Here is a 23,736-nt window from a genome sequence, read left to right as displayed (position 1 = left end):
AAAAAAAAGACTCCACGTGAGCGCCGTGGGAGGACAGTCATCAGACCACAGACATACCTGGCCACTCCGGGCTCCACCCCCACAGTGTTGTCAAGCATAGAGCATTGCCCTGCACTGTGCCTCTCACCGGGGACAGAGCTCTCAGGGGCTCTGACCCAGGCTGGCACCTCCCCACCTCCAAACTCTGCTGAGGGAACCTCTTGCTGGTGCCACCACAGGCTTCTCCAGACAGAGAGGGGTATGGGTCAGAGACAGGGCCAGGGAGGGGGCTAGGAGGCAGGGCGGGGTGGTTACCAAGGTTGACAGTGAGCTTCATCTGCCCCCCATCCAACTCGAGGCGCAGGGTGTCGGCAGACTCCCTGGAGGTGGTGGCCATCATGAGTCCGTAGGCCCGCTGGGACATGAAACGTAGGGACACATCCTCTGCCTCTGTGTGCATGGCATTAGGCAGCATGATCTTCATGTACATGGAGCCATCGTAGCTCAGGACCGTGGCCTCTGACCCAGGAGTCAGGAAAGAGGGAAGAGGGGGACAGGCAAAGGCCAGTGGAGAGAGAGAGAAAACCAGAGATCATTACAAGGTGACAAGGCTAGGCCTGGCCTATGAGGGGCACCCTGGGGAGGAAGGGGCACAGGAGTGAAGAGTGGGGATTACCCTGAGAAGGAGGGGCACAGGGGTGGGGATCAAGGATACCCAAGACGAAGACTAGCCTCACCTCTCTCACAGACTCGCCCCAGAAAGCCGGTCCCGATGCAGTCACAGACGAAGCGGTTCCAGCCCTCTCGACAGATGCCCCCATTGCGACAGGGGGCTGAGGCACACTGCTTCAGTGTCTCCCGGGAGCAGAACGGGGCGACGCCCACAGCCCCCTGTGCCTCGGCCAGACCCCTCAGGTCTCGGCTACGCCCGTCTATGAAGAGGTCCCGCACGCAGCCCACGTAGCCAGCCCGGAGCGCCGCCGTCCACACCTCTGGGGGCAGGGGCAGGTCCACCCGCCCCCCCTCAGGGAGACCGCCCAGGTACAGCTCGCTCTCCAGGTCCAGGATCTCGCTCTCCCCAGTGGCCAGGAACGGTGTGCTGCGGCTGTTCACTGAGATAGAGCCTGGGGGCCAAGAGAAGGCAGGCTGGAATGAAGCCACAGGCCAGAAGGGGTGCCCTGACTCTGCCAGGGAGGCCCCCAATCCCCGCTGCGCCCCTCCACCCTGCACCCTGCAGCAGGCTCAGGAGGATGAGCAGCCGCCCCAGGCTGGAAGCTCAGCCTCATCCGCCTTGCTGCAGAAACCGCCTGACACAGTCCCCAGGTTCAGGAGCTCGTGGGACCCAGCCCCAGCCCAGCTGCAGTAAGCTGTGGGCCTCCGTCCAGACCCCTCCTCCCCACCAGAGCAAGTCCTCAGAGGATGTTCAGGAAGGAGGTGGACATGCCCAAAAGCTTAAGCTCAGAAAGGGCTGGATCATTCTCTGGGTCATTCCTACCAGCCAGACCCTTGGACCCGGAACTGGAGGCAGAGAACCTTAAGGAAGCTGAAGCGTTCAAACCCAAAGGGCCTTTTCCCCTCTAACATTTATTGAGCTTTTATGACTACATGCCAGGCACCTAGCTCTTTAAATATATTATATCACTTAAGTCTCACAATAACTCTATGAAATTATTTGTTTACGATCCCATTTTGAAATGGCAGGCAAGGCTTACAGAGACTGGGGAACCTGCCCAAAGTGCCACAGCAGGGAAGGAGCAGAGCCAAAGCATGACCCAGGCAGCATGACCTCAGAGCCCATACTGGCCGTCCACCTCGGCCTGGAGCCCGCACTATGCAGGTGGACAGAACACGCAGGCCGATCGGCTCTATAGCTGGGAGGCAGGCTGGCAGCCAGGAGAAAGGAGGCAGACACGGGGCTTTTGAGTTGGAGGAGTTCTTTGGAAGGAGAGGGTGGTTATCTTAGAAGAAAGATTTGGGATCGGGGGAAGCTTCAAAGCCTTTACTGACATCTTAAGCTACAGAAAACTATACACTAGAAACTGCATTTTTGTATTTTTTATTCCATATGTTTTCCTTCCTTTTTCCTTTTTCCAATTTGGAAGAATTCCTAAAAAAAAGAAAGAACTCTGCCTATCTTGATGGGGTTAAAGAGAGGTGAGGAGGGTTTGGGTCTACATTAGGTCTGAATTTGGCAGGGAGCTTCGGGAGGTGGTACAGGAGATCAGAGTGTGAATACAGGGGTGTGAAACAAAGGGGCAGAATCAGGGCCTCTCTACAGACACAGTGCATTCTTAGGATGTGTTCTCCTCTGCTCAAAATCTGACCTGAACGAGGGACGCCATTAACCCCTGTGCCCCTGTTTAATAACATGGTCCCTTGCCTGTTCTCTCTGTACAAGGTGTCAGATGCCCCAGGGTCCCGCTGCTAAACCCACTTCCCAGGGCTGGGGGTCACTTCCCCACCAGGGCCCCAAACATGGTGCACTGGATCACCCACTCCTCTGTTTATAGCCAGATTCCCCTGACGCTAGCTCTGCCCACACACCGGGGGGACTCCTGGGGCTCTCAACAGAAGAACCGAATGTTGGAGGAGCAGGAGGGAGGGAAAGGAAGAGGTGGGGAAAGGGGTGTGTAATGGAGCTTCAGTGAGAGGAAATCAAAGTGAGAGCAGGCCTCTACTCCAGGGTCCCACCAAACATGAAAAGGAACAAGCCCAGCATCCATGAGCACGTGCCTGGATAAACACAGGCTGTATACACAGACAATGGAAACAGGCTGTATACACAGACAATGGAGTGTTATTCAGCCTTAAAAAGGAAGGAAATTCTGACAGTATGCAAAGTGAAATAAGCCAGTCACAAAAGGACAAGAACTATATTACTCCACTTAACCGAGGTCCCTAGAGTCATCAAATTCTTAGACAGAAAGTAGGATAGGGGGTGCCAGGGGCTGGAGAGGGGGAATGCGGACTCAGTGTTTAATGGGTGCAGAGTTTCAGTTTGGGAAGACGAATGATGGTGATAGTTACACAACAATGTGAATGTACTCAATGCCACTAAACTGTACACTTAAAAATGGTTAAGATGGTAAATTTTATGTTATACATAATTTACCACAATTTCCAAAAAAGAGAGGAAAAAAACAGGGAAAAGGTCTAAGAGAGCCTTGTTGGGATGGCTGCCCCAAGTCTGTGTTTGTGTGCCTATGAACCAGGGCCATCAGAAACGTCTGGAGTTGGTTAAGACGATGGTCCCTGGCGTCTGGGCTCTAGAGACCGGTTTGTGAGGCTAACAGGGCCACTTCCTGCAGGCACAGAGGAGCAGGAGCCTGGGCGTGCTCTGCAAGACCAGGGCAGACTCCCAGCCTGGGGAGTTACTGACCACCTGTGTGGAAACCCTGGGCTCTGTGAAGGACCCCTGCTGCTGTCCTGACACACAACCTGGGGGTGAAACCATTTAATGTGAAGCCCGGGGAAGACAACATTTCTTTCAGGAAGGAAGAGGAAGAAACAGCAAGCCCATGAGAAGCCAACACTTCTGGGAGCCACAGCACCCCCCCTTCCTGTGTGTGGAGGAAAGGTCACTTCACCCAGACTCACAAGCCCAGCTCAGTGACAGCTGAGGAGCACAAAAATTTAGCTAATGTTGATAAGCGTTTAAATTGGATGATGTGTCAGTTCCCATTTACATCAATTCTCTCTTTCTTGGATAATTCTCTCATGTTCAACAAGGTGGAGGAAAATAAAGACAGAAGAATTCACAGACAGAAAACAAGAAGAGGACTGGAAAGAAAGACTGAAAGTATGGTGGAGGAGAGAGGGTGGCTACAAGTGACAGAAGTTTCGAGAACTGGCACCTGCCCCACCCCAGCACTCTCTGCCCTGTTGCTTTATGTTCTAGAGCCCTCACTGCCAGGCAGGAGTGCCTGGTTGCTTCCTGCCTGTCTCTCTCCCCCTGCCACCAGAACAGGGGCTCCTGCTGTCCCTATCTCCAGCACCTTGGATAGCACCTGGTATATAGTAGGTGCTCAGTAAATATTTGAGTACGCTACTAAGAGAAAGTTTAATGGCTCCAGATAGAAGGGAGGCGTGGCTGGGAAGATATTTTCTTAAAGGACAATGGGATGTCCACTCTGTGTTAGGCACCGTGCTAATGCTTCTACACATGTGCCCTGACTCTCTCCTCTTCACACCCCTCACGTAAGTATTCCTTTCACGGATAAGGAAACTGAGTCCCACAGGCAGCAAGTAGGAGAGCTGAGGTATGAGTCCAGGTCTGGCTGATGTCAAACACTATGACTGCCAACGTGATGACAGAAAGGACAATGGGAGGACCCGAGGAGGGTGGAGGAGAAGTGTCAGGGGAGGAATACAGGAAACGGTGTGAGCAGCAAACCAGCTGCAGAGAGCTGGAGAGGATGTCGGGGAGGTGGAGAGCAGTGGCCGGGGGAGGGGGAGGGCCCAGAGGGCTCCTGACCTTTGCGCCCGTCTCTCTGGAAGTCCACATGGCACCACTCGCCATCATTGACCTTGCGGCTGGACGCCCGCAGCTTGATGCCCCCGGAGCCCATGTCCAGCAGAAGATACAGGTAGCCGTCCAACAGCTCCATGGCAAAGTAGTCGGCCCGCTGGGCGGAGCTGTGGCCACCGGCCCCAGCCCCAGCCCGTCGGCCCTGGCTGAAGAGCAGCAGCCCATTGGGCTCCGTGGTGCGGAAGTCTAGGGAGATGGAGCCAGTGCGCTTGGCGCTCCAGCGAGGCAGTGCCACAAAAGCCTCAGGACTCTCAAAGGTCACGGGGTCCAGGGCAGCCACATCCTCACAGCGGAATGACAAATCTCCCTGCAGCTTCATCTTGGGGTCCCCTTCCTTGGCCAGGCGGGATAGTTCCAGCTTGAAGTCGTTGTTCTTATAGACCACCTGCAGGGAGGGTGGGGTCAGGGATAAGAGGCAAAGCAGCTTAGGGCCTGGCTACTCCTGCCTAGTAGCAGCCAGCACCAGGGGACCCGGCCACCACCCCTGGTAGCCCCTGCTCAGTGCCACCAGATCACTTGGCTTGGGCCTGGTTCTACAGCTTCCTGCTCAGAGGCTCCCTTGCCCCATGTATTTCCTCTGTCCTGTCTTCTGGCCCAGCACCAGTGAGGCGGCTAGCCCTGAGGGCTCTCAGGGGTGCTGTATGGCAGTTCATGACAATGACAAGGCCGGCAATCACCGCCAATACCTGGTGCCATTTTCTAATTAATTGACAAAGTATTTTCACTCTCATCCACTCCTCACAACACCCTTAAGAAGTAGGTACTGACCGCTCATCTACAGATGAGGAGACTAAGCATCAGTCACGTGACTTGGCCAAGGTCACGGAGCTAGAGAGTGGAAGTGCAGGGACTCAAACCCAGGTCTTTGGTCTTCACATCCACCATTCTTTCCTCTGCACCACAGCTGCCTTGAGGGTCCTCTGAGAGGATGGGGGCTTCCAAGGCTCAGGGAAACAAGAGGCAGAAGCCTCTTGACCAAGTCAATGGGCCTTAGGTTTTTTTGTGTTTTTTTTTTGTTTTTTTTTTTGAGACAGAGTCTCACTCTGTTGCCCGGGCTAGAGTGAGTGCCGTGGCGTCAGCCTAGCTCACAGCAACCTCAAACTCCTGGGCTTAAGCGATCCTACTGCCTCAGCCTCCCGAGTAGCTGGGACTACAGACATGCGCCACCATGCCCGGCTAATTTTTTGTATATATATATATTTTAGTTGTCCATATAATTTCTTTCTATTTTTAGTAGAGACGAGGTCTCACTCTTGCTCAGGCTGGTCTCGAACTCCTGACCTCGAGCGATCCACCCGCCTCAGCCTCCCAGAGTGCTAGGATTACAGGCGTGAGCCACCGCGCCCGGCCCAGGCCTTAGGTTTTAAAGAGGGGCTGTCTCCCACCGTGGACTTGGAAGGAACAGAGGACCCGGGCAGTCAGCCAGCTAAGGCTAAGTCACATTGACCACAGGGGCCAGAGGGCTCCTGGGCTTACCCCAGCCCCTTCCTAGCCCTACTCACATCCTTGAGGCAGCCCATGAAGTTATTGCTGACGGGCGAACCCGGCAGGTCGGCTGTGTTGGGGCTGCCCCCAATGTAGAAGAAGTCATCAGAGCCCAGCATGGTGTAATCCTCCTGCGTGTAGCCTGTGGTGGTCAGGATCCCGTCCACTGAGATGGTCACCTGCCCAGCCCAGGAGGGAGGGGGAGAGACAGGAGACAACTGGCATCAACTCCCTGGGAAGAACCACAGGCTGGGCAAGGGAGGGGCCAGGGGGCAGCAGGGGAGGGGGACCCCTCATTTTTATGTCTGCTTGTCTCAGAGGGGGAACAGTGGGGGAAGAGAGGGAAGGAGGAAAAGGAGGCAGCACAAGATTTGATGGTTTCAGGGTGGGCTAAGGCCTGCCCAGTGGCCCCAGCTCAGCAGGCAGGAGCCTGGAGGGTACTTGCAGAGCTCACCATGAGCAGCCTCAAGAATAGTTCCCGGAATGCGCTCTGAGCGGGAATAGGGACTCCAGGACAGGGCCCCATTCTGGGACATAGGGGGAGTGCAAATGGTGCCCTCACTTTCCTCCTCTTGCAGGTTCTCTGTGGACACACGTGATTGCAGAGCTTCACGTGAGTTAGGGAATACCAGTGCTCCCTGGGTCTTGGTGGCTCAGACTTCCCTGCAGCCCTTCCTTCTGGGCACTGAGAAGGCCTGTAAGTCTGAGCCCAGTAGGGAGATGGAAGACAGCAGTGTGAGGACCAAGAGCTCACATATTCCTGGCAAGTCTTGGAACTTCCTGGGCTTGCATAACCCCACAGGGCCAAGTCCCACCCCTGCCACCCAAGTTTCCAGGGTTGGCACTTCCAGCCCCTTCCTGAGGCTATCTCTTCACTCCTCAGGTCCCCTTATATTCAGGTCACTCTCTTGCCTCCAAAGGAGAGGGCAGCCCTTCCTTTCTTCCTATCTCATTGTCTTCGCTACTGACACTACCACTGTTACGCTAGGGAGTCGGGCCAGGTCAGGGAACAGAGGGGGACAGGGCTAAGCTCACGAATACCTTGCCCCTGGGTGCTGAAAATTCAGTAAGACAGGAAGATAGATAGGGATCGGGGAGTACCTGGTGTTCCACAAGGCAGAAGTGCTCAGCAGTGGGCTAGAGAAGGCACAAGTGACCTTAGGTGGGGCAGGGCATGACAAGGACAGGAAACTCTCTGACCCCACCAATGCCCCAGGGAAATGCCCACCTGGTCCTTGAAAAGTCTAGCCTTATGAACAGCCCATAAGGGTTCAAGACACCCAGCAAGTCTGTAAGAGCTGGGGCTGTGGGACCATGAACCCCCACTCTGGGAGGGCAGTGGTTTGAGGGAGGCCAGCTGGGAAGAGGGGGGACCCCCAGAGAGAAAGCAGGAAGCTGGCTCATGCTTAGCCCAACACTGTCCTTCTACAGGCCACAGCTCACCCCTACTTCCTACTCCCCAGATGTGCCTCTGTACCTCCTTTTCTGGCAAAGTCTGGAGATTGGGACCCCCTAGTCACATCCTGTGATGTCCCCACCCACACCAGTCCATACGCACATGCCGCCAGCCATCTTCCAGCAACTGGTCTCCAGGGCTCCACTGTTGAGGCTGAGGGGGAGGAACTCCCAAGGGACATAAGCAGAACCTGGGTAAGGGGAGCTTCGCACTCCCAGGACCCTGGAGTCCCCTCAAGCTCAGCGGGAGCCTGCAGTGGGTGGGGCAGAGCTGAGCCGCACTGGCCACCTCCTGAGAACCATCAAACTTTGTGCCAAGGGTAACTAGGTTCAGGGGCAGAAGGTAGATGGGGTGTCCTTGTGGAAGGGGGCCGTGTGAAAGCTCTGAGTCTTATTTTGAGAGGAGGACTGGTCGTTATTGTTTATTTCTTCTCCCCTCCACCCTACCCTGAGGCTGGGAAGTAGGGGTATGGGTAGAAAAGGGAAGGGTCAAAATATTAGTCACAAAAACATGCAAACAAGATTAGACTGGGCAGAGAGAGGCTGGAGAAAGGGAAGAGGGGACCAGGATGAAGGGGTAGGGATAAGACAGGGAAAGGGTGACGGGGTGAGGGGACCTCCCTGGGGCAAACCCAGCTCCATCCAGGCCTCCAGCTCTGCCCCTCCTGATGTTGTAGTGAGAGACCAGGAACCTTCTGGAGAAGGCAGAAGTGGCCTTAGGTAGGACAAGGCTGATTAGTTCCTGAGCCCAAGTGTGGTCACCTCAACTGGTCAGCTCCTGAAGGGCAGGCACCAGCCCAATGTGTCCCTGTAACCCCACGAATCCCAGCACAGTCCAGGGGATACAGTACATGGTCATTAAAGGTCAACTGCAAGTTGCCTTATGACTGGGCCACACTGCCTGTGTCTCCATCTATAAACCTAATGCCTGGGGAGCCTGTAACTTTCTTTGGTAACAGATCCTCAAATGCACCCCTGCTTCTGTGCAGGGAGAAGGCTCTGCTGGCCCCAAAGCTCCCCAGGAAGAGAATCTCCTCCAGCCCACCTGAGCCCCTCAGCTATGTCTTCTCCTCCCTGGCCTCAGAAGCCAGGACACCAGCCACTGGCCACCTCCCTCACCTTATGGGTTCTCTTCACCCACTCCATTTGCCAAGGTCGCCCTCCCTTCACCGTTTCAGAGTTAGAAGGACCTGACTTGGTGGGCAGTGGGGACACCCTCCTCAATTCCCCTCCAGGCTGGTGCATTCCCACGGCTTCCGTGGATTTGTGCAAGTAACTCCCATGGCCCCCTATTGGAAGGGGGTGGCCTCAGTCCCCCCTGTGGCCCAGGGGTGGGTCGGGGCAGAGGATAGCAGGAGGCAGGATAACTAAGGAGATGCAGCCAGAGAGGGCAGTAGAGGGATTAAGGGCAGACGGGCACGGGGTGGAAAGGAAGCCAAGGGTGGAGGGAATGGAGGAAGGTCTCTGGGGAAGGCAGGGAGGGAGATGACTTAGATTAGTAAAACCCGACTGTTCCCTCAGACAAATCAAAGTCCAGACACAAAAATGGCAGGTTCGTTAGTAAAAGCAGGAAACAGGGGAATAATTCCCCCGGTCCCCCTCCACCCCAGGGTTCATGATGCCCCTGCCCCCCAACCCCGCCCCACGCAGCTTCTGGAAGGGGTGGGGCTGGCGGGGGAGGAGGGAAGGGAGGGGGCCATGCAAGGCACACAGAGCGGCCACTGGGACCCGTGCAGGTTAGAGGAGCAGGGTGGGGCCAGGCCCAGCAGGACAGGCCAGAAAGGCAGCGTGAGAAGGCGTGCAGGGCAGGGGCCTGGGAAGGAGCAGAGATGGAGGCTAAAGAGCTGTAGGGTGCAGGAAGGGGGGAACTTCCTTCCAATGGAGGAGCAGAGAGGAACAACCACTAAGACACAGACACTCAGGGGTTTGGAAAGAAAGGGAAGGGACATTAGACTCTATTTTCCTCACCAGCGAGCGACCCGTACATTCATTCCACCACTGATCTGCCACCAATCACCGAGCCCCAGACACACCTGCACACACACCACAACCAAGGCAGTGGGGAGGAAGTCTTGGCTGTCTCCTCTCCAAACAGCATTATCGGGACACAGCAGAGGGTCTACACCCAAGCCCTGCCAACCCCCTCAACACAGACAAGCCAGGCCAAGTGGGTACTGCGTAGGCCAAGGGGAAGGAGCCAGAGTTTCTACCCTGGAAGAGTCATGTTCAGGCAGGGGACAGGGGAAGCAACACCAGGCAGTAGGAGCCCACTGCCCTGCCCAGGGGCAGGGAGGCAGGCTGGAGGTGGCTGCAGGGGGCAGCCTGTGACCTGGGTGGGCTCCCAGCCCTCCCTGCTGAGCCCACCTCTCTTGTGCTCTGCTCCCCTGCAGCAGGCTGGGTAGGGTATGAGACTAGGTCCTGGCCATAAATAGCCCCACACGGGCAGGAAACCGTGTCCAGCGTGCCAATGTGCCCCAGAATGAGAGGTTGAGGAAAAGGGGGGTACCCTTCTGCCATCTTCTGGAACCTCTCCCAGTTGCCTGCAGTGATCACAGGGCCACTGACCTCCTTGGGAGGGGGGTTCATTCTGGGGAGAATAAGACTGTGGGGCAAGTGTTTTTAGCTTGTGGGCCGGTGGCTAGGCTTCGGGAATTACAAGACCTTTGACACTGTACAAAAAACTGCAACAAAGGGCTTTTTTTTTTTTTCCTGTGAGTACATTGCTGTCATCAAATTCTCAAAGGGGTCCAGGGGCCCAAGGTGCTTAAGAGCAACTAGCCCGGGGAAAGGTCCTGGCATCCCCTTAGGATTGAGTGGGTGGGAGCAGAGGATGAAGACAAGAGGCAGAGAGGGTCCCCAGGCTGAGCGAGGTCAAGCTTGCGCTACTAAGTGGTTTAGCCACCTGTTCTGTGTGGGGGACAGAAGCTAAGGAGAGAAACAAGATGGAAAGACACACCAAGAAGTTACAGACTGACTGTGAGTCTCCATGTCTAAATTTGATACAGTTTGGGAACCGAGAGGAAAGACTTCAGGTCAGAAATTCTGGGCTCTCCCTTTCTGCCCTTCCTTTTGCTCTCACTTTTCTGTGACAACAGGTCTGGTCGTCATCTGTGGCGTATGTATCACACTCTGTAAACCTGTGCCTTACTCTTGCTCTATGATCCTATCTTTCTCTCCTCAATAAACCTCATTTTCGTGCTTGCCTTAAAAAAAAAAAAAGAAAGAAAGAAAGAAAGAAATTCTGGGCTGTCATTTAGCCCTTTCCGTTTTCCAGGACAATCTCATTTCTCCTCTCTGACTCCCATCTGTAAAGGAGTTTAGCGACTTCTGTCACTTCCACTTCTTCCAGGCTTACTCTGAGCATCAAGTGAGACGACTGAAGTGAAACTCCTCCATATCTCGCTATATGACCCCAGGCAAGGTGCTTTCTCTGGGCCTCAGTTTCCCCATCTGTTAACTGGAAGCACTCTCTGACTGCTGCCTGCCATCCAGGCATTCATCAAGTTTAAATGATATTCAAAATGGGAAAGCTATTGAAAGACCCGAGTGTACACAGAGAACTATTATTTTTACAAGCAAACTCCATCAGCCTGAATGCACCTAATCCAAACCTCTCAACCAGTCGGCCTTTTTGGTCTATATCTACCCTGTCCCCCAAGGAGAAGTACTCAAACAACAAGAAAAGAGTCCATATGAACGAGTTAGTAAAAATAAACTCAAAACTAAACAGAACTTCTCTGGCGGATGCCTTGGAAATCAGAGCACATTGAATGCTATTGGTGCCCACTCTGACTCCAGTCTTGGCCTGAAAGACTCATCCCCAGCACAGGTTTATGAACAATCATGAGGCCACCAAGAGGCAACTGGATCTGTTTACCAATCAGTGTTGCTCAGGCAGGAAAGTATGGACTTTAGAGATTTAGAATTTAGCAGGTATTTTCCTTCCCAGGGCTGAAACCATACAGGGTTGTTTGCTTCTTAACCAACTTAACCAAGTCATTTATCTTTCCTCCTCCTCCTCCCCAGCCCAATTCCTGAAGCAGTCTGGGGTTTCGTGTAGTTATTTTGGGACTGATTCCTAAGAAGGGATGGTAATAGGATCTCCTGTGGGGCCAGAGATGCTGTATTCTCCAGGGTTTACTATCGGAAGGGAATCATTTCTTTACAAAACATCCGTGCCCTGGAAACACTGAGATAATTAGTTAATGTTTTATAAAGCTTAATAAAATTCTAATGTCCTTTACAGAGTACAAATGCTTTTGCTTCCATTACCCTACTGGATCTTCATACCGGCCCCATGACATGGGTGATACAGGTATGTTATCAGCCCATTTGGCAGATGGCAGAAGTGAGCTTCAGCAGCCCCAGCCCACGTGTTCAATTTTTAACTGAATTGAGAAGGTCTGTTGAGTGCTAATTCTAGGATGGTATTCCCCAGGGGCTTGGGGTGTACCACATGGGTTGATCTGGTGGCCTCCCTTCTGTCCCCAAACTCACAGGTTGGCTATCCAGTGACACTCTGTAAAGAAAATTCCAAATGGCCAGCTCCTGACAGGTACTCAATGGCCTGGCTTGAACAGAGTAGTGGCAGCTAACTCCTAGAAGCAGCAGCTGGAGGAACAGAGCCTGTGGAGGGGTGGGCTGGGACCCCCACATGGCCCACTGGAACACTAGGACCACTGGGAGTGGCCACACGAGGCCTCCAACTGGGGAGGGCTGAGATGGCTTTGGCTGTGAGCACTAGTCTACATGGGTACAGGAAAACAAGGGCCTGCAAAAGTGTCCAGAAAGGCCAGGCTTGGCCCCAGAGGTAGAACCTCCTGGGGAAGTTGGGGAGCCACTCAGATTGAGAGCCCCAACTACCCTTCCCTTCTCCTCACCAGCCAGACAGCCACACAGACTCAGGAGGCTGGGCCAGCCAGGCAGCTGTCCCAAGCAGCACTGGCCCCATGAGAGCAGACACGTCCATCTGCAGGGTCCCCAGCCTGGTGCTCAATCACTCTGCATTATTAATAGGCGATGACTAACCGGCTGCTGCCGCAGAGCCAGGACTGGGCAGGCATGAGGGAATCCCAGGGGATCGCGCGCAGCAGGGCCTGCGGGCACACACTCTGAGGTGAGGGAGGAGCACAGGGCCAGGCCCAGCTCCTCCCCTGTTCCCGCCTGTCATGGCACCTAGACTGAAGGGCCGGCCCCCGCAGCCCGCCCCCGCACAGTCCTCGCCAGGCTCAAAAACCCACACAGTCACGCAGCCCCCAGTTCACACCAGCGCTTACACATGGAGAGTCACCAGCAGAGTCTCACACACACAGAGTACAGTTTCCCACTAACACCCCGAAATGTCACGCCAACATTTACACACAGTCACACCCACACACCAACACACACCAGCTGCATTTACACAGACACCCACACCGACACTCACCGGGACTGAGCCCAACCCAAACAGAGATGCTTCGTGACAAGGACGAAAACAAAAAAAACCACACTAAAAAAAACCAATACCCCAGGTCCACCCCTGCGGGGACGACTCCTCTCACTGCCCTGATTAGGGAAGGAAACCCACCCCTGTCAGAGGCCATGCGGGAGGGCAGGGGAGTAGAGGGGAGGGGCGAGGGGAAGGAAGAGAGTGAGAATCAGTGTTAGTCAGAGCAGCGGAGCGGTTGGGGAGAACTGGACGCTATCCCTGGTGGGGAGAAAAGACCATTCGTGCCATGCAAAATGTAGGGGAGACAGAACCAGGAACCCTCAAGGCTGAGAAGTGAGGGACGGGGTGACACCTTTCTCCTGGCAGCCAGCATGGGGCAGCCCCCAAACTCACATGAACTGGTGATTTGAATGAGGTCCAGATGGGTCCCAGCTAGCTCTGCATCTCCCAAGGCCACCCCCCACCTGGGGAACCTGCCCAGCTGGCTGCCACCAGGGGTCTCACCCCCAACCCCCTCCCCCCACTTGAGGGGTCCTTCCAGGGAGCTGACAGTGAGCAGAGCAGAGCATGTCATGGGATGGTGTTTTCCATGGATTTTCAGGAGACCAAGAAAGAAACTAAATCAAAGAGAAAAAAACAAGGGAGGGAAGAAAAGAACAAAATAAAGCAATAGAAATAAGCCACCTGGCATCAGGGCTGGTCTAACCAGAGCCAATGAGCGTGGGGCCTGCCCCCAGGTCTCTCTGGCCAGGAGACTAAATTCAAGAGTCAGGGATTAGGGGAGGGACAGGCCAAATTCCTTGATTTCCATTTGTCTTTTGGATTTGAGTTTGGATCAAAAAAGAAAGAAAAGGGAAAGAAGAAAACTAAAAGAGAAAGAAGCAAAATCTAAAGATTGTCCAGGACGCAAAAAACAATTGGAAGAGCAAAACAACCAAAACTAAACAGGGAAAGAAAACAAAAGAGGGAGAATTGAACAGTTAAAAAAACCCACGGCAAACCAAACGGTAAGACAATTAGAGTGATATCTACCAGATAATGCAGTTTGTTTACCATAGCGTGTCCAATCCCTGCGTGCTTCACCGGAGATATGGGGGAGGGGGGAGGGGGGTGTCAAAAAAAAAAAAAAAACAACAAAGACAACAACAAAAGAACAGAATGAAAAGAAAAGAAAAATAAAATGACCAACTGTGAAACTCAAGGAAGGAGGAAAAATATATATCCATATATATTTGGTTGTTTGTTCAAACCCTCCCACCTTAGGTTCAGCGGAAGTATTTTGTTTAAAGAAAATTAAATCATAATGGGAGGGAGAAATAAAACACACAAAAAAATTAAGTCCCTTCTCCCCATCCCTCGCCCATCCCTCCTCTGGATTCCTCTCCCCTCACCCATCCCCTCCCAGAAGAGCCGTCTGCAGAGAAGGGGAACAGTTAGAGACCTTGGTTAGTAGAGAAGAAAACAACAAAAGAACTGGACCAAGAAAGCAAAGACTTAAGGATGGTCGACATTCCGCAGATGAGACAGAAAGGTTAGTTCGGTTTTTCACTCATACCTTGCCCCACCTGTCCCTGCCCATGCCTTGGTCCCCTGGGTTATAAGCGTGTTAGTAACACACACAGAGTTGGCAACGGGGTTTTCCAACAGAGGGTGAGAAAGGGAAGGCAGGGGATTAAGAAGCAGACCCAATTATGCAGTATTAGTAAATCCTATCAGCTGAAATGTTAGGGAGTCGAGGGGAAGGGAGGGAGGGAACAGGGGTGTGAGAAGGGTTGGACTGCTGAGTCAAGTCACGGACTGACGAGTGTGTTGGCTAACTGATCACCCAGATGGCCTTCCAAAGAACTGGCTAAAAACTGAGTTGGTGCTGGCCAACTGGCTGACCAGTGGCCATGTCAGGTTAATGGATTAACAGGTTGGTGATGGGCCAGCTGGCTGTCAGGCTGGGAGAAGAGTGGGCAACACCCCTGGAGAATCAAAGGGACTGGTGAGAATGAGAGGCAATTTCATCTGGAGGCAAAGGAAGGGGTTCCCAAGGAGAACAGGAGGGAACATGGGTGTCTGCTTTTCCTGCGGATGGAGGGTAGGCAAATAGATCCAGGGAGTCACTGAGGGGAGGGGCAGCTCCTCTTATTTATTTTTTCCTGCTCCTCATCCTTGAAAAAGGAAGAGAGAGTGAGTCGCCACCAGAAAAGCTTGGAGGGAAACCTTGCCCTCCGTGGGCTGGCAGAGGGTTCACGCTCATATTATATCTAATCAGCCCCCCCCACACCCGTCCTCCCATCCATAGCTGACTCCTCCCACCTATCCACCTTGACTTTTTCAGAGCCCACATTTCCTGAAAAGTTCTCCAAGCTCTTCAATCACCCCACTCCCATTCTCTTACTCTCCTCTGCGCTCCCATCCCTCCCAGAATTAAGCACTACCCCCACCATCCCTGCAAGTCCCTGGAATTGGTCCCAGCAGCCCCGCCTATCTCCAGGTATACCCATAAACCCTGAGCCTCCACTCCCCGCAGCCAGCTCCAGAAATCCACTCCCCCGTACCCATAAAAAGCAACACAGAAGGCCACCTACCTCTAAAACCCCTTACTCCTCCCCCTCCTCCCCAAGCTATAAGCCAGCTTCTTCTACCCCAATTTCTAGAGTCCCCACTCTCATATGGTTCTCAGTTCATTTTCTCTTCTCATTGCCAAAGACAGCAACAACAACCACCTTCCAAATCACCCTGGTCTTTGGGGAGGAGATGTCAAAGGTACTGAGGCAGCTTTACTTAAGAGTATTAGAGAGAGAGGCACATTATTCTTTGATGTCCATTAAATACTAAACTGCATGCCCGAGAATGTGATTGTGAGAAAGGTATTCTAGGGACAGATCCATTAGTTAGAGAGTTGCTATAACCAGTGGGCACAGGACTAATTCAGTAACATAATTAATAAGGGCCTTGTATAATTAAAAATAACAGAATTCAATATTTAGCAGCTAGAAGAAGTACTGAATAACCAATATTAATTATTAGTGATGCAGAGGCAGTTTACATAGCAGGAGAAGAGTCTAATTGTGGGTGCAGTGATTGGAGCCAGGGGATAACGTGTGATAAGAGGATTAGTACTGCCGGCTGGTAGGACTATCATAAAATAAAGAGGCCAACTAGTCAGAACAAGGAACAATTAGCTTCAGGGCAGCTAAACCAATTGTGCCCAAATGGGTAAGAGTTGTCTGGTATCACTGCACTAGTCAAACAGGCAGGGGGAAAAGGCATTGGCGTTAAAGATCCAATTACTACTCTTTTTGAATTAGAACTGGTTGTGGAGAATAAAATAAGAAAAAAAAAAAAAAGCTTTCAACTTTCATGGAGAAGATTCCATTTTTAACAAGCAGAACAGTAAATTAAGAATCAGGATTGAGAGGGAAGAAATGTGAATTCAAAGCCTGGGCCTTCCACTAATTTGTCAAGAGATCCAGGCTTCCTCTGCACAACACCACGGTTAGAGTGGGTGAGACAGGGCCCCTCCAGGCCTAAGGATCGAGCATCCAGAACCCAGTCCATGGAGACCGTGCTTAAGGGGACAATTGTGGTCAAATACTAGAATGGAGCTTCCACTGGAGCCCATTCCTGGTGGCACAGGAAAAGGGGTACCTGGCAGCCCAGGCCTCCCCAAAGGCCCAGGATCTGGAGAGCTGAGGCTTCAGACTAACAGATGAGCAATGAAGGCTTTATGAGCAGTGAGATAAAGCAGGTAGAGAGCTCCTGGAGCCTGGGGGCACAAGAATAACAATGCATAATGAGTAAGAACGGCATCAAAGTCATAGAGGGGAGAAGCCAGTCATCATGTCAAGTGGTCACTTACCAAGGCCAAGGGCCTTTGGACAGAACTATATCCCATCTCCACCTTGAAATCTGAGTGTAGCTCCAGCTCCCTCAAAATCCAAGAGGCGGATCATATGCACAAATCACAAAAATCTGGGATGAAGGCAATCTGTGGAGCTTGAGCAAGAGAATCTCAGGGTAAAGAAAAGAGGAATCCACTCCACTCAGACATAATAGGGACCCATTTTTCGGAGACATGAGCAGAACACTCAAATGGCTTCAAGATTTGAGAACATCCAAGAATGACAGAACCACGAGACAAACTACAGCCTCCTTTGCATTTTGCACCAATGACAACAACCAGTCCCTTGCTTGGAGGCAAAGAAATGGAGTGGGTTCGAAGTCAGACTTCCAGTTCCACTACTTCCTAACTAGATAACCTTGAGCAAGTTCTTTAATCTTCCAGATCTCAGTGTCCTCATCAGCAAAATGGGAATACTATCTCCCACCTCACCAGATTGTCATAATAATTAGGTCAGACACTAAAGAGAAATGAAACCTTTGAACCCAGGGGCTAGCTGGGGAGAAATGTTACAGTGCAACCTGAGAAATGCTGTGACAAAGGGACAGAGGCCTGTGGATATTCAGAGCAGGGAGCAGGAAGGAGAGGTGCTCTTCTGGTCTTGTAAAGCAAATTGGAGTTTTTTCCAGGAGGACGAGAAGTAGTTCAGTGCTCATATGAAGTTGTTAGGTCTACTACTTTGGGGCATGGGTCCTCATGTCCAAAACCTTACCAATTGCCTTCAAGAAAAAGAATAAAAGGCCGGGCGTGGTGGCTCACGCCTGTAATCCTAGCACTCTGGGAGGCCGAGGTGGGTGGATCGCTCGAGGTCAGGAGTTCGAGACCAACCTTAGCAAGAGCGAGACCCCGTCTCTACCAAAAATTAGTATGAAATTATCTGGCCAACTAAAAATATATATAGAAAAAATTAGCCGGGCATGGTGGCGCATGCCTGTAGTCCCAGCTACGTGGGAGGCTGAGGCAAGAGGATTGCTTGAGCCCAGGAGTTTGAGGTTGCTGTGAGCTAGGCTGACGCCACGGCACTCACTCTAGCCCGGGCAACAGAGCGAGACTCTGTCTCAAAAAAAAAAAAAAAGAAAAGAAAAAGAATAAATGAATCAGAAAAAACTATTAGAAAAATAACTAAAAACACTCAATAGTTGCAGGCATTAAGCCCTCAACTTGCTTACCACCTAGAAGTAGAGACAAGGAATGAATATAAATATTGATGCAGGCAGAATGTGATGAGAGAGCTAGAATACAAGTTCCCAAGGACTTGAAGAACACAGCCAAGGAGGAGGCTGGCTAAGGGGATGGATCGAGGAAGGCTTTATGAAGAAGGTGGCATTTAAGCTGGGCCTGAAAGATTGAAAAAAAACACAACTAATGATAATGGCGGCAGTGAGTCCTTCGCTGCTCACGCTGTGCCAGGCTGTGCTGAGTGCTTTAAGGCATTCCTCATTAGTTAGCAAAAGGCTCGTTTTCACTTTGCTGATGAGAAGATGAAGCTCAGAGAGGTTGTATAACTTGCCTAAAAGTCACTCAAACAACTACTGGCAGAGCTGGGATTTGAACCCAGTCTGTCTGACTAAAACACTAGCTCTAGGATTTCACCAGGCAAAAAGAAGGGTGGATGGGTGCTGTCCATGGAAGAACTGTGGGAACAAAGGGAAAAACTAGGAAAGTTGGCCTAAATGAACATGGAGAGCAGCACAGCTAGGCCCAGAGACAGGTGTATGCCATGCCAGAGAGGGTGAGAGACCTGGGCAGGAAGTAGGGAGAGGAGCCCTAAATGCATGATGGACTCCATCCTTGGGGAACTGTATCCTTGGGGACTCCATCCTTGGGAACTCTATCCTGGGGGACTCCATCCTTGGGGACTGCATCATTGGGGGACTCTATCCTGGGGGACTCCATCCTTGGGGACTGCATCATTGGGGGACTCTATCCTTGGGGACTCCATCTTCCCCTTAGGGACTGTATACTTAGGGGACTCCATCCATGGGGAACTCCATCCTTGGGGACTGCATCCTTGGGGGACTCCATCCTTAGGGGACTTCATCCATAGAGGACTCCATTCTTAGGGGATTCCATCCTTGGAGGACTGCATCCTTGGGGACTGCATCCTTGGAAGACTCCATCCTTAAGGGACTCCATCTGTGGAGGACTCCATCCTTGGAGACTCTATCCTTAGGGACTACATCCTTGGGGGACTACATCCTTGGGGAACTCTATGCTTGAAGGACTCTATCCTTGGAGGACTCCATCTTTGGAGACTTCATCCTTGCAGACTTGATCCTTGGGGCATTGGGGAGCTCCTGAGAGTCTCTGCACTGAGGAGAGGATTCATTCAAGCTGGGCAGGAGGAAGCACCATGTGATATTTTGGTAGCAAGCTTGTCTTCCAAATTTGGTGCTGGCTAATGATAAAATGGGTTTGCACACTGTGCTTGCATGAAGGCGGGAAGCAGTTGGGAAGCACACTGGGTATGGAAGGAAAGCAAGCCCAGGACTAAAAATAGGCCTCAGGGCATCCTCAGAGATAATCATTCCTGCCAAGATCCCCCAAAAGACACCACTGGTCACAGTGGCTTCAAGGGTTTGCTTGAAAGGAAAGAGCAAGGCACTATCACATCAGCCCCCCTCTGGTCCTAAGTGCTATGTTCTAAGGGCTTCTAGATGATTCCAGGGATAATTACCTAGTTCAGGGGGAAAGGGAGAAAAATTCTACCTCCTTCCAGTCCTTGGAGCTGGCCTTTGACCCACTCCACAGCTGCAGAAGCAAAGGAAAGGGAGACCCCTCAGTGCCGGTTCTGGGCCAGGCCCTACCCAGGTGATCATCTTCCCAGCCATTCTGGTCACATGAGGGGAAAACACCATGGAAGCCAAAGTGTCCTCAGATCCTGGCCATCTCTCCTGTAAGGCTGAAACAGATGTCATTTCTCACATTACCTCCTTGTCCTATCTCCTGGCCCACAAAACCTGGAGGAGACCGGACATTGGTTCAAACCACTCCACCTAGAATCACCCCTCAAGTCACATAAAGGACTTTTCCAATCCCAGGATGTCATCTGGACACTGCATAAACTTTCTTGAGCAGGGTGTCTCCACATCGGCACCACTGAAATTTGAGGTCAGATGATTCTTTGTTGTGAGGACTGTCCTGTCAACTGTAGGATATTTGGCATCATCCTGGTCTATACTCACGAGATGCCAACAGCACCCCCTAAGTTATGACAACCCAAAATGTCTCCAGACACTACCAAATGTCCCCGGGGGGCACAACACAATTGAATGACTGAGAAACACTGCTCTAGGGACAACAGACTCCACTAACTTACTCTCTGAAGCCCTGAAAAACAGGCACACAAAGGGCCTGGCGAGGATGGATGTGGCCACAGGTAAGGCCTTGAGCAAGGGCCCACGATGACCAAAAGAGAGCTGCCCATCTGCAGTTCCTACACCTCACATTTATGGGCATGGACAGGTGTCAAAGAAATCCCCCTAAAAACCCTTCAAAGAGAGTTCTCAATCAAAGGCTTTAAGCAGTCTGTGGTCCTGAAAACCTGCTTTGGGGTCAGCATGACCTGCCTCTGCTCTAAGCCACCTGGTAGAACATTCCAAGGGGAAGCGGTTTCCGTCAGTTACCAGCTTGGACCTGTGATCCTATGAGCCCCAGGAAAAGCTGACCACGGGTCACTGTCTACACTCAGAGTAGCCGAGGCCATGTGTCACCTCCTTTGTGTGGCTTCCCCACTTCACCCAGCCACAAACCTCTCCCTCCTCTTGGGTATCTCCCGAGTTCTAGCATGCTGAAGGTTTCTGCTGCTCACTTGGCACTTGCATGGCCTTGCTGTGTTCACTTTCAACAGACTCATCAAGAGCCGAAGTACTGGGAGGGCAGAGACCATGTCTTTTTTCCCTCTGTACTCAGAATGGATGCACCATACATTCGTTGGCCAGATGATGTATGGATAGGGACTCTGGGCTTGCAACATCTAGCCAAAGGCAGTACCAGGTGACAGCACTGGTCCTAGGGGAGAGTACACAGTAAGAAGCACCAACAAAATGTGTGGGGTACCTGAAAGTATCACAAATGTATACATGACACACTCAGGTGTGTTCAGACTGTGGTGACAACACAATACAGCCCTCTGAATGGGGAAAGGGATGATGTGACATGAAGACGGGCACTGCATGGAGGAGAGGGCCTCCACCAAGCATGCCACTCTTCAGAACTCAGGGCCACGAAGAACAGGCGCAGCAGCAGGAGCCCAGCTGCAGCTGGGAGTGCAGGCTGGGGGAGTGGCTGGATCAGTCTGAACGCCCTCCCAGACGGGGCCAGCAGGAACCGGGGAGGAATCCCCATTAGATCATCTCCCGTGGTGTCAAATAAGTCCAGGTAAAAAGAGTGGGCAGTGAGCCAGGATGCTGAGCCTAGCTGACAAGCCTTTCAGTGGGAGGAAGGGGAGGAGGAAGAGGAGGAGAAGGAGGGAGACAAAGATGATGACGAAGAGGACAGACAAGGAAGGGTGGCCACCACACTGCCAGAACCAGGAAGTCCAGAGAAGAAACTAGTAAGAGAATGGCCACAGAGAGCAGGACAGAGCCTCTGAGGACAAGGCTCTCAGGTTTTCCTGGTTCCCACAGACCTCGAGAGATGGAGCTGGAAGATCTTCCCAGCCACCAGCACCCAAGAGAAAGAAGAACCAGCAAATGCCCGAGCACCTGAGACCCAGGGTCAGAAGGTAGAGAAAGGAGCCACCACAGGAGCCACAGCAGCCTCTCCTGCTTGGGAAGAAGGGTCAGGACCCTGCCTGAAAGGGAACTTCTCGGGCTAAAAACAAGCTGGGGAGGTTTCCTACCAAGCAAACCTTGGCCAGAGAGATGGCCGCAACTGCAGTAGCCTCCCTGGGCCTCGTGAGAGGTGAAGAGGGTCACTGCTAAGAGGACCTGTCCAGTGGGGGCATCTGGGAACAGAAGCCGAGGGGACACTGCAGGGAAGAGGCCTGTCCTGTCTGCAGTGGCCCACCCAGGAGGGTCTCCTCCAGCACCTGAATGAGCCAGCCCAGCAGCCAGAGAGGCAGATGCAAGCCATGGGGTGCTGGAGGGCCTGGCTCCTTTGAAGGAAAGGGAGGGAAGAGAAGGGCGTGTCCTGCCCAGAGGAGACACAGGGCCAACATCCTCCCTGGTCCTGCTCTCCCTCTCTTCCTGCTGCGTCTCCACCTCACTCTGACGCCCCCCACCCCCGGCCTCTACCCTAGAAAAGCCGTGGCTGAGGGCAGAGCCCATCCTGCCCCCACTCATAGCTCAGGCTTGCCTTCCTGCCTTACTGCCCTAGTGTCAGGACACCCACACCTGCTCCACCAGGCCAGAGCCTGTCTACTCCCGAGAGCCCCATCCCCACCCCATGGAACCCCGGGCCACCAACTCAGGCTCTGACTCACTCCTCCCATCTCCTGAATCACCCTCCTGCCAAGTCACCCAAGTTCTTGGCCCCCACCCTTGAGACACCAGCTGCTCCCACCCATCGGAGCCCAGCCCTTCCCCTGCCCTTGCAACTCTGCCCACGGGCAGCTCTGAAGCCTCCTCCTCGAACTGCTGCCTGGTCTCTGAAGCCTGTGACGAATGACACTGCAGCTGCACATTGGGACCCTCACAGCCCTAAGCCATGTTCTCCAGAAACACATCTCACTGCCCAGCACTGACCCCTCCAACCTGCACCCCGCAGGCCCCTCTCGCCACTCCCCTACACACCAGGTCAGCTGACCCCCGGCCTTCTTCTTGCTCCCCCTACCTGGCGCAGGTTTCGGGTAACCCGGACGTCGTGCCAGGCGTTGTCGTTGAACTTGCCGTTGACAGGTTCCACAAGGGCCTCGAAGGCACCCGAGCCTAGGTTGATGACCAGCCAGACGGCCCCAGACTTGAGGGACAGGTTGACGTAGTCGGCCGACTTGCCCGTGTGCAGCATCAGCCCGTTGCGCTGCAGGGTGCGGAAGGCCAGCGTGATCTCATCAGTGCTGCTCTGGATCGGGTTGTGTGACAGGTCGTAGCAGAAGAACTCATTGCCTTTGAAGGTCGCCACAAACTCCTCCTTGCCTGCATGCCGCAGTGTGGGAAGACGGGGGAAGGCTGAGTGGGCTAAGGTATGCCAGTGCCTCCCTCGCCCCCTCCAGCAACCCAGGCATGGGTCCTGGACACCAGGAGCCCTGGGCTCCCAGCCCTCAGCCTGTCAACCCTCCTCTCAGAGGGACCCTGCCATCTCTGCTGTCAAAAGTCAACTTCAGACCAGGCACAGTGGCTCACACCTATAATCCTAGCACTCTGGGAGGCCGAGGTGGGAGAATCCCTTGAGCTCAGGAGTTCCAGACCAGCCTGAGCAACAGCGAGACCCCTTCTCTACTAAAAATAGAAAAATTAGCTGGGCGTGGTGGCACATGCCTGTGGTCCCAGCTAGTCGGGAGGCCAAAGCAGGAGGATGGCTTGAGCCCAGGAGTTTGAGGTTGCTGTGAGCTATGATGACACTATTGCACTCTAGCCTGGGCAACAGAGCAAGACTCTATCAAAAAAAAAAAAAAGTAAAAATGTCAATTTCTCCCATGTCCATTTCCAAACTAAGAGGGTGTTAAGTGGCTCCCACCGACTGCTGGTAAGTACGCTGCCACAGGCCCAAGCAAAGCAGAGGGTCTCACTATCCCCTCCCCAGCAGCCTTCCCATTGGCCACTCCCCTTAACAAAGGGACATGGAAGAGAAACAAGGCTCTAGCTGACTTCTCCCTGGGAGTTCCTCCCCCATGGCTGGGCACCAAGGGACTCCTACCCCTCCTTTGGTGACAGCCAATCTCAGGGCCCTGGGACAGTTTCAGCCTCACCATATGGGATGGAACAAGTAGGCCTGTCGTGCAGCAGAGGGCAGAGGAGGAGAATGGGAGGTGGTGGAATGGGGACGGGCAGGGAAGACACAATGCAGTTGACAGGGATAGACACCAGG

At 53.0% G+C, this 23,736-nt stretch overlaps 1 protein-coding gene across 8 annotated transcripts in view; it reads right to left on the bottom strand.

The window, feature by feature from the left end:
* Positions 1-23,736, bottom strand: part of NRXN2 (neurexin 2) — a 100,099-nt gene that overhangs the window by 53,071 nt on the left and 23,292 nt on the right. For 5 of the 8 annotated variants that reach the window (XM_069470225.1, XM_069470229.1, XM_069470232.1 and 2 more), the window contains 6 exons: positions 22,543-22,844; positions 13,929-13,952; positions 6,010-6,171; positions 4,454-4,892; positions 717-1,103; positions 295-498 (listed from right to left, as the gene is read on the bottom strand). In XM_069470225.1, coding sequence (XP_069326326.1) covers positions 295-498; positions 717-1,103; positions 4,454-4,892; positions 6,010-6,171; positions 13,929-13,952; positions 22,543-22,844 — 1,518 coding nt within the window. Of the gene's footprint in view, positions 1-294; positions 499-716; positions 1,104-4,453; positions 4,893-6,009; positions 6,172-13,907; positions 13,953-22,542; positions 22,845-23,736 lie in introns of all 8 variants that reach the window. The other 3 variants (XM_069470224.1, XM_069470228.1, XM_069470231.1) reach the window with 2 other exon arrangements.

Source organism: Eulemur rufifrons, chromosome 6 (assembly GCF_041146395.1).
Source record: "Eulemur rufifrons isolate Redbay chromosome 6, OSU_ERuf_1, whole genome shotgun sequence".
Classification (NCBI taxonomy): domain Eukaryota; kingdom Metazoa; phylum Chordata; class Mammalia; order Primates; family Lemuridae; genus Eulemur; species Eulemur rufifrons.
Note: the sequence above shows the minus strand (reverse complement) of the source record. Positions and strands in the feature narration are given on the sequence as shown.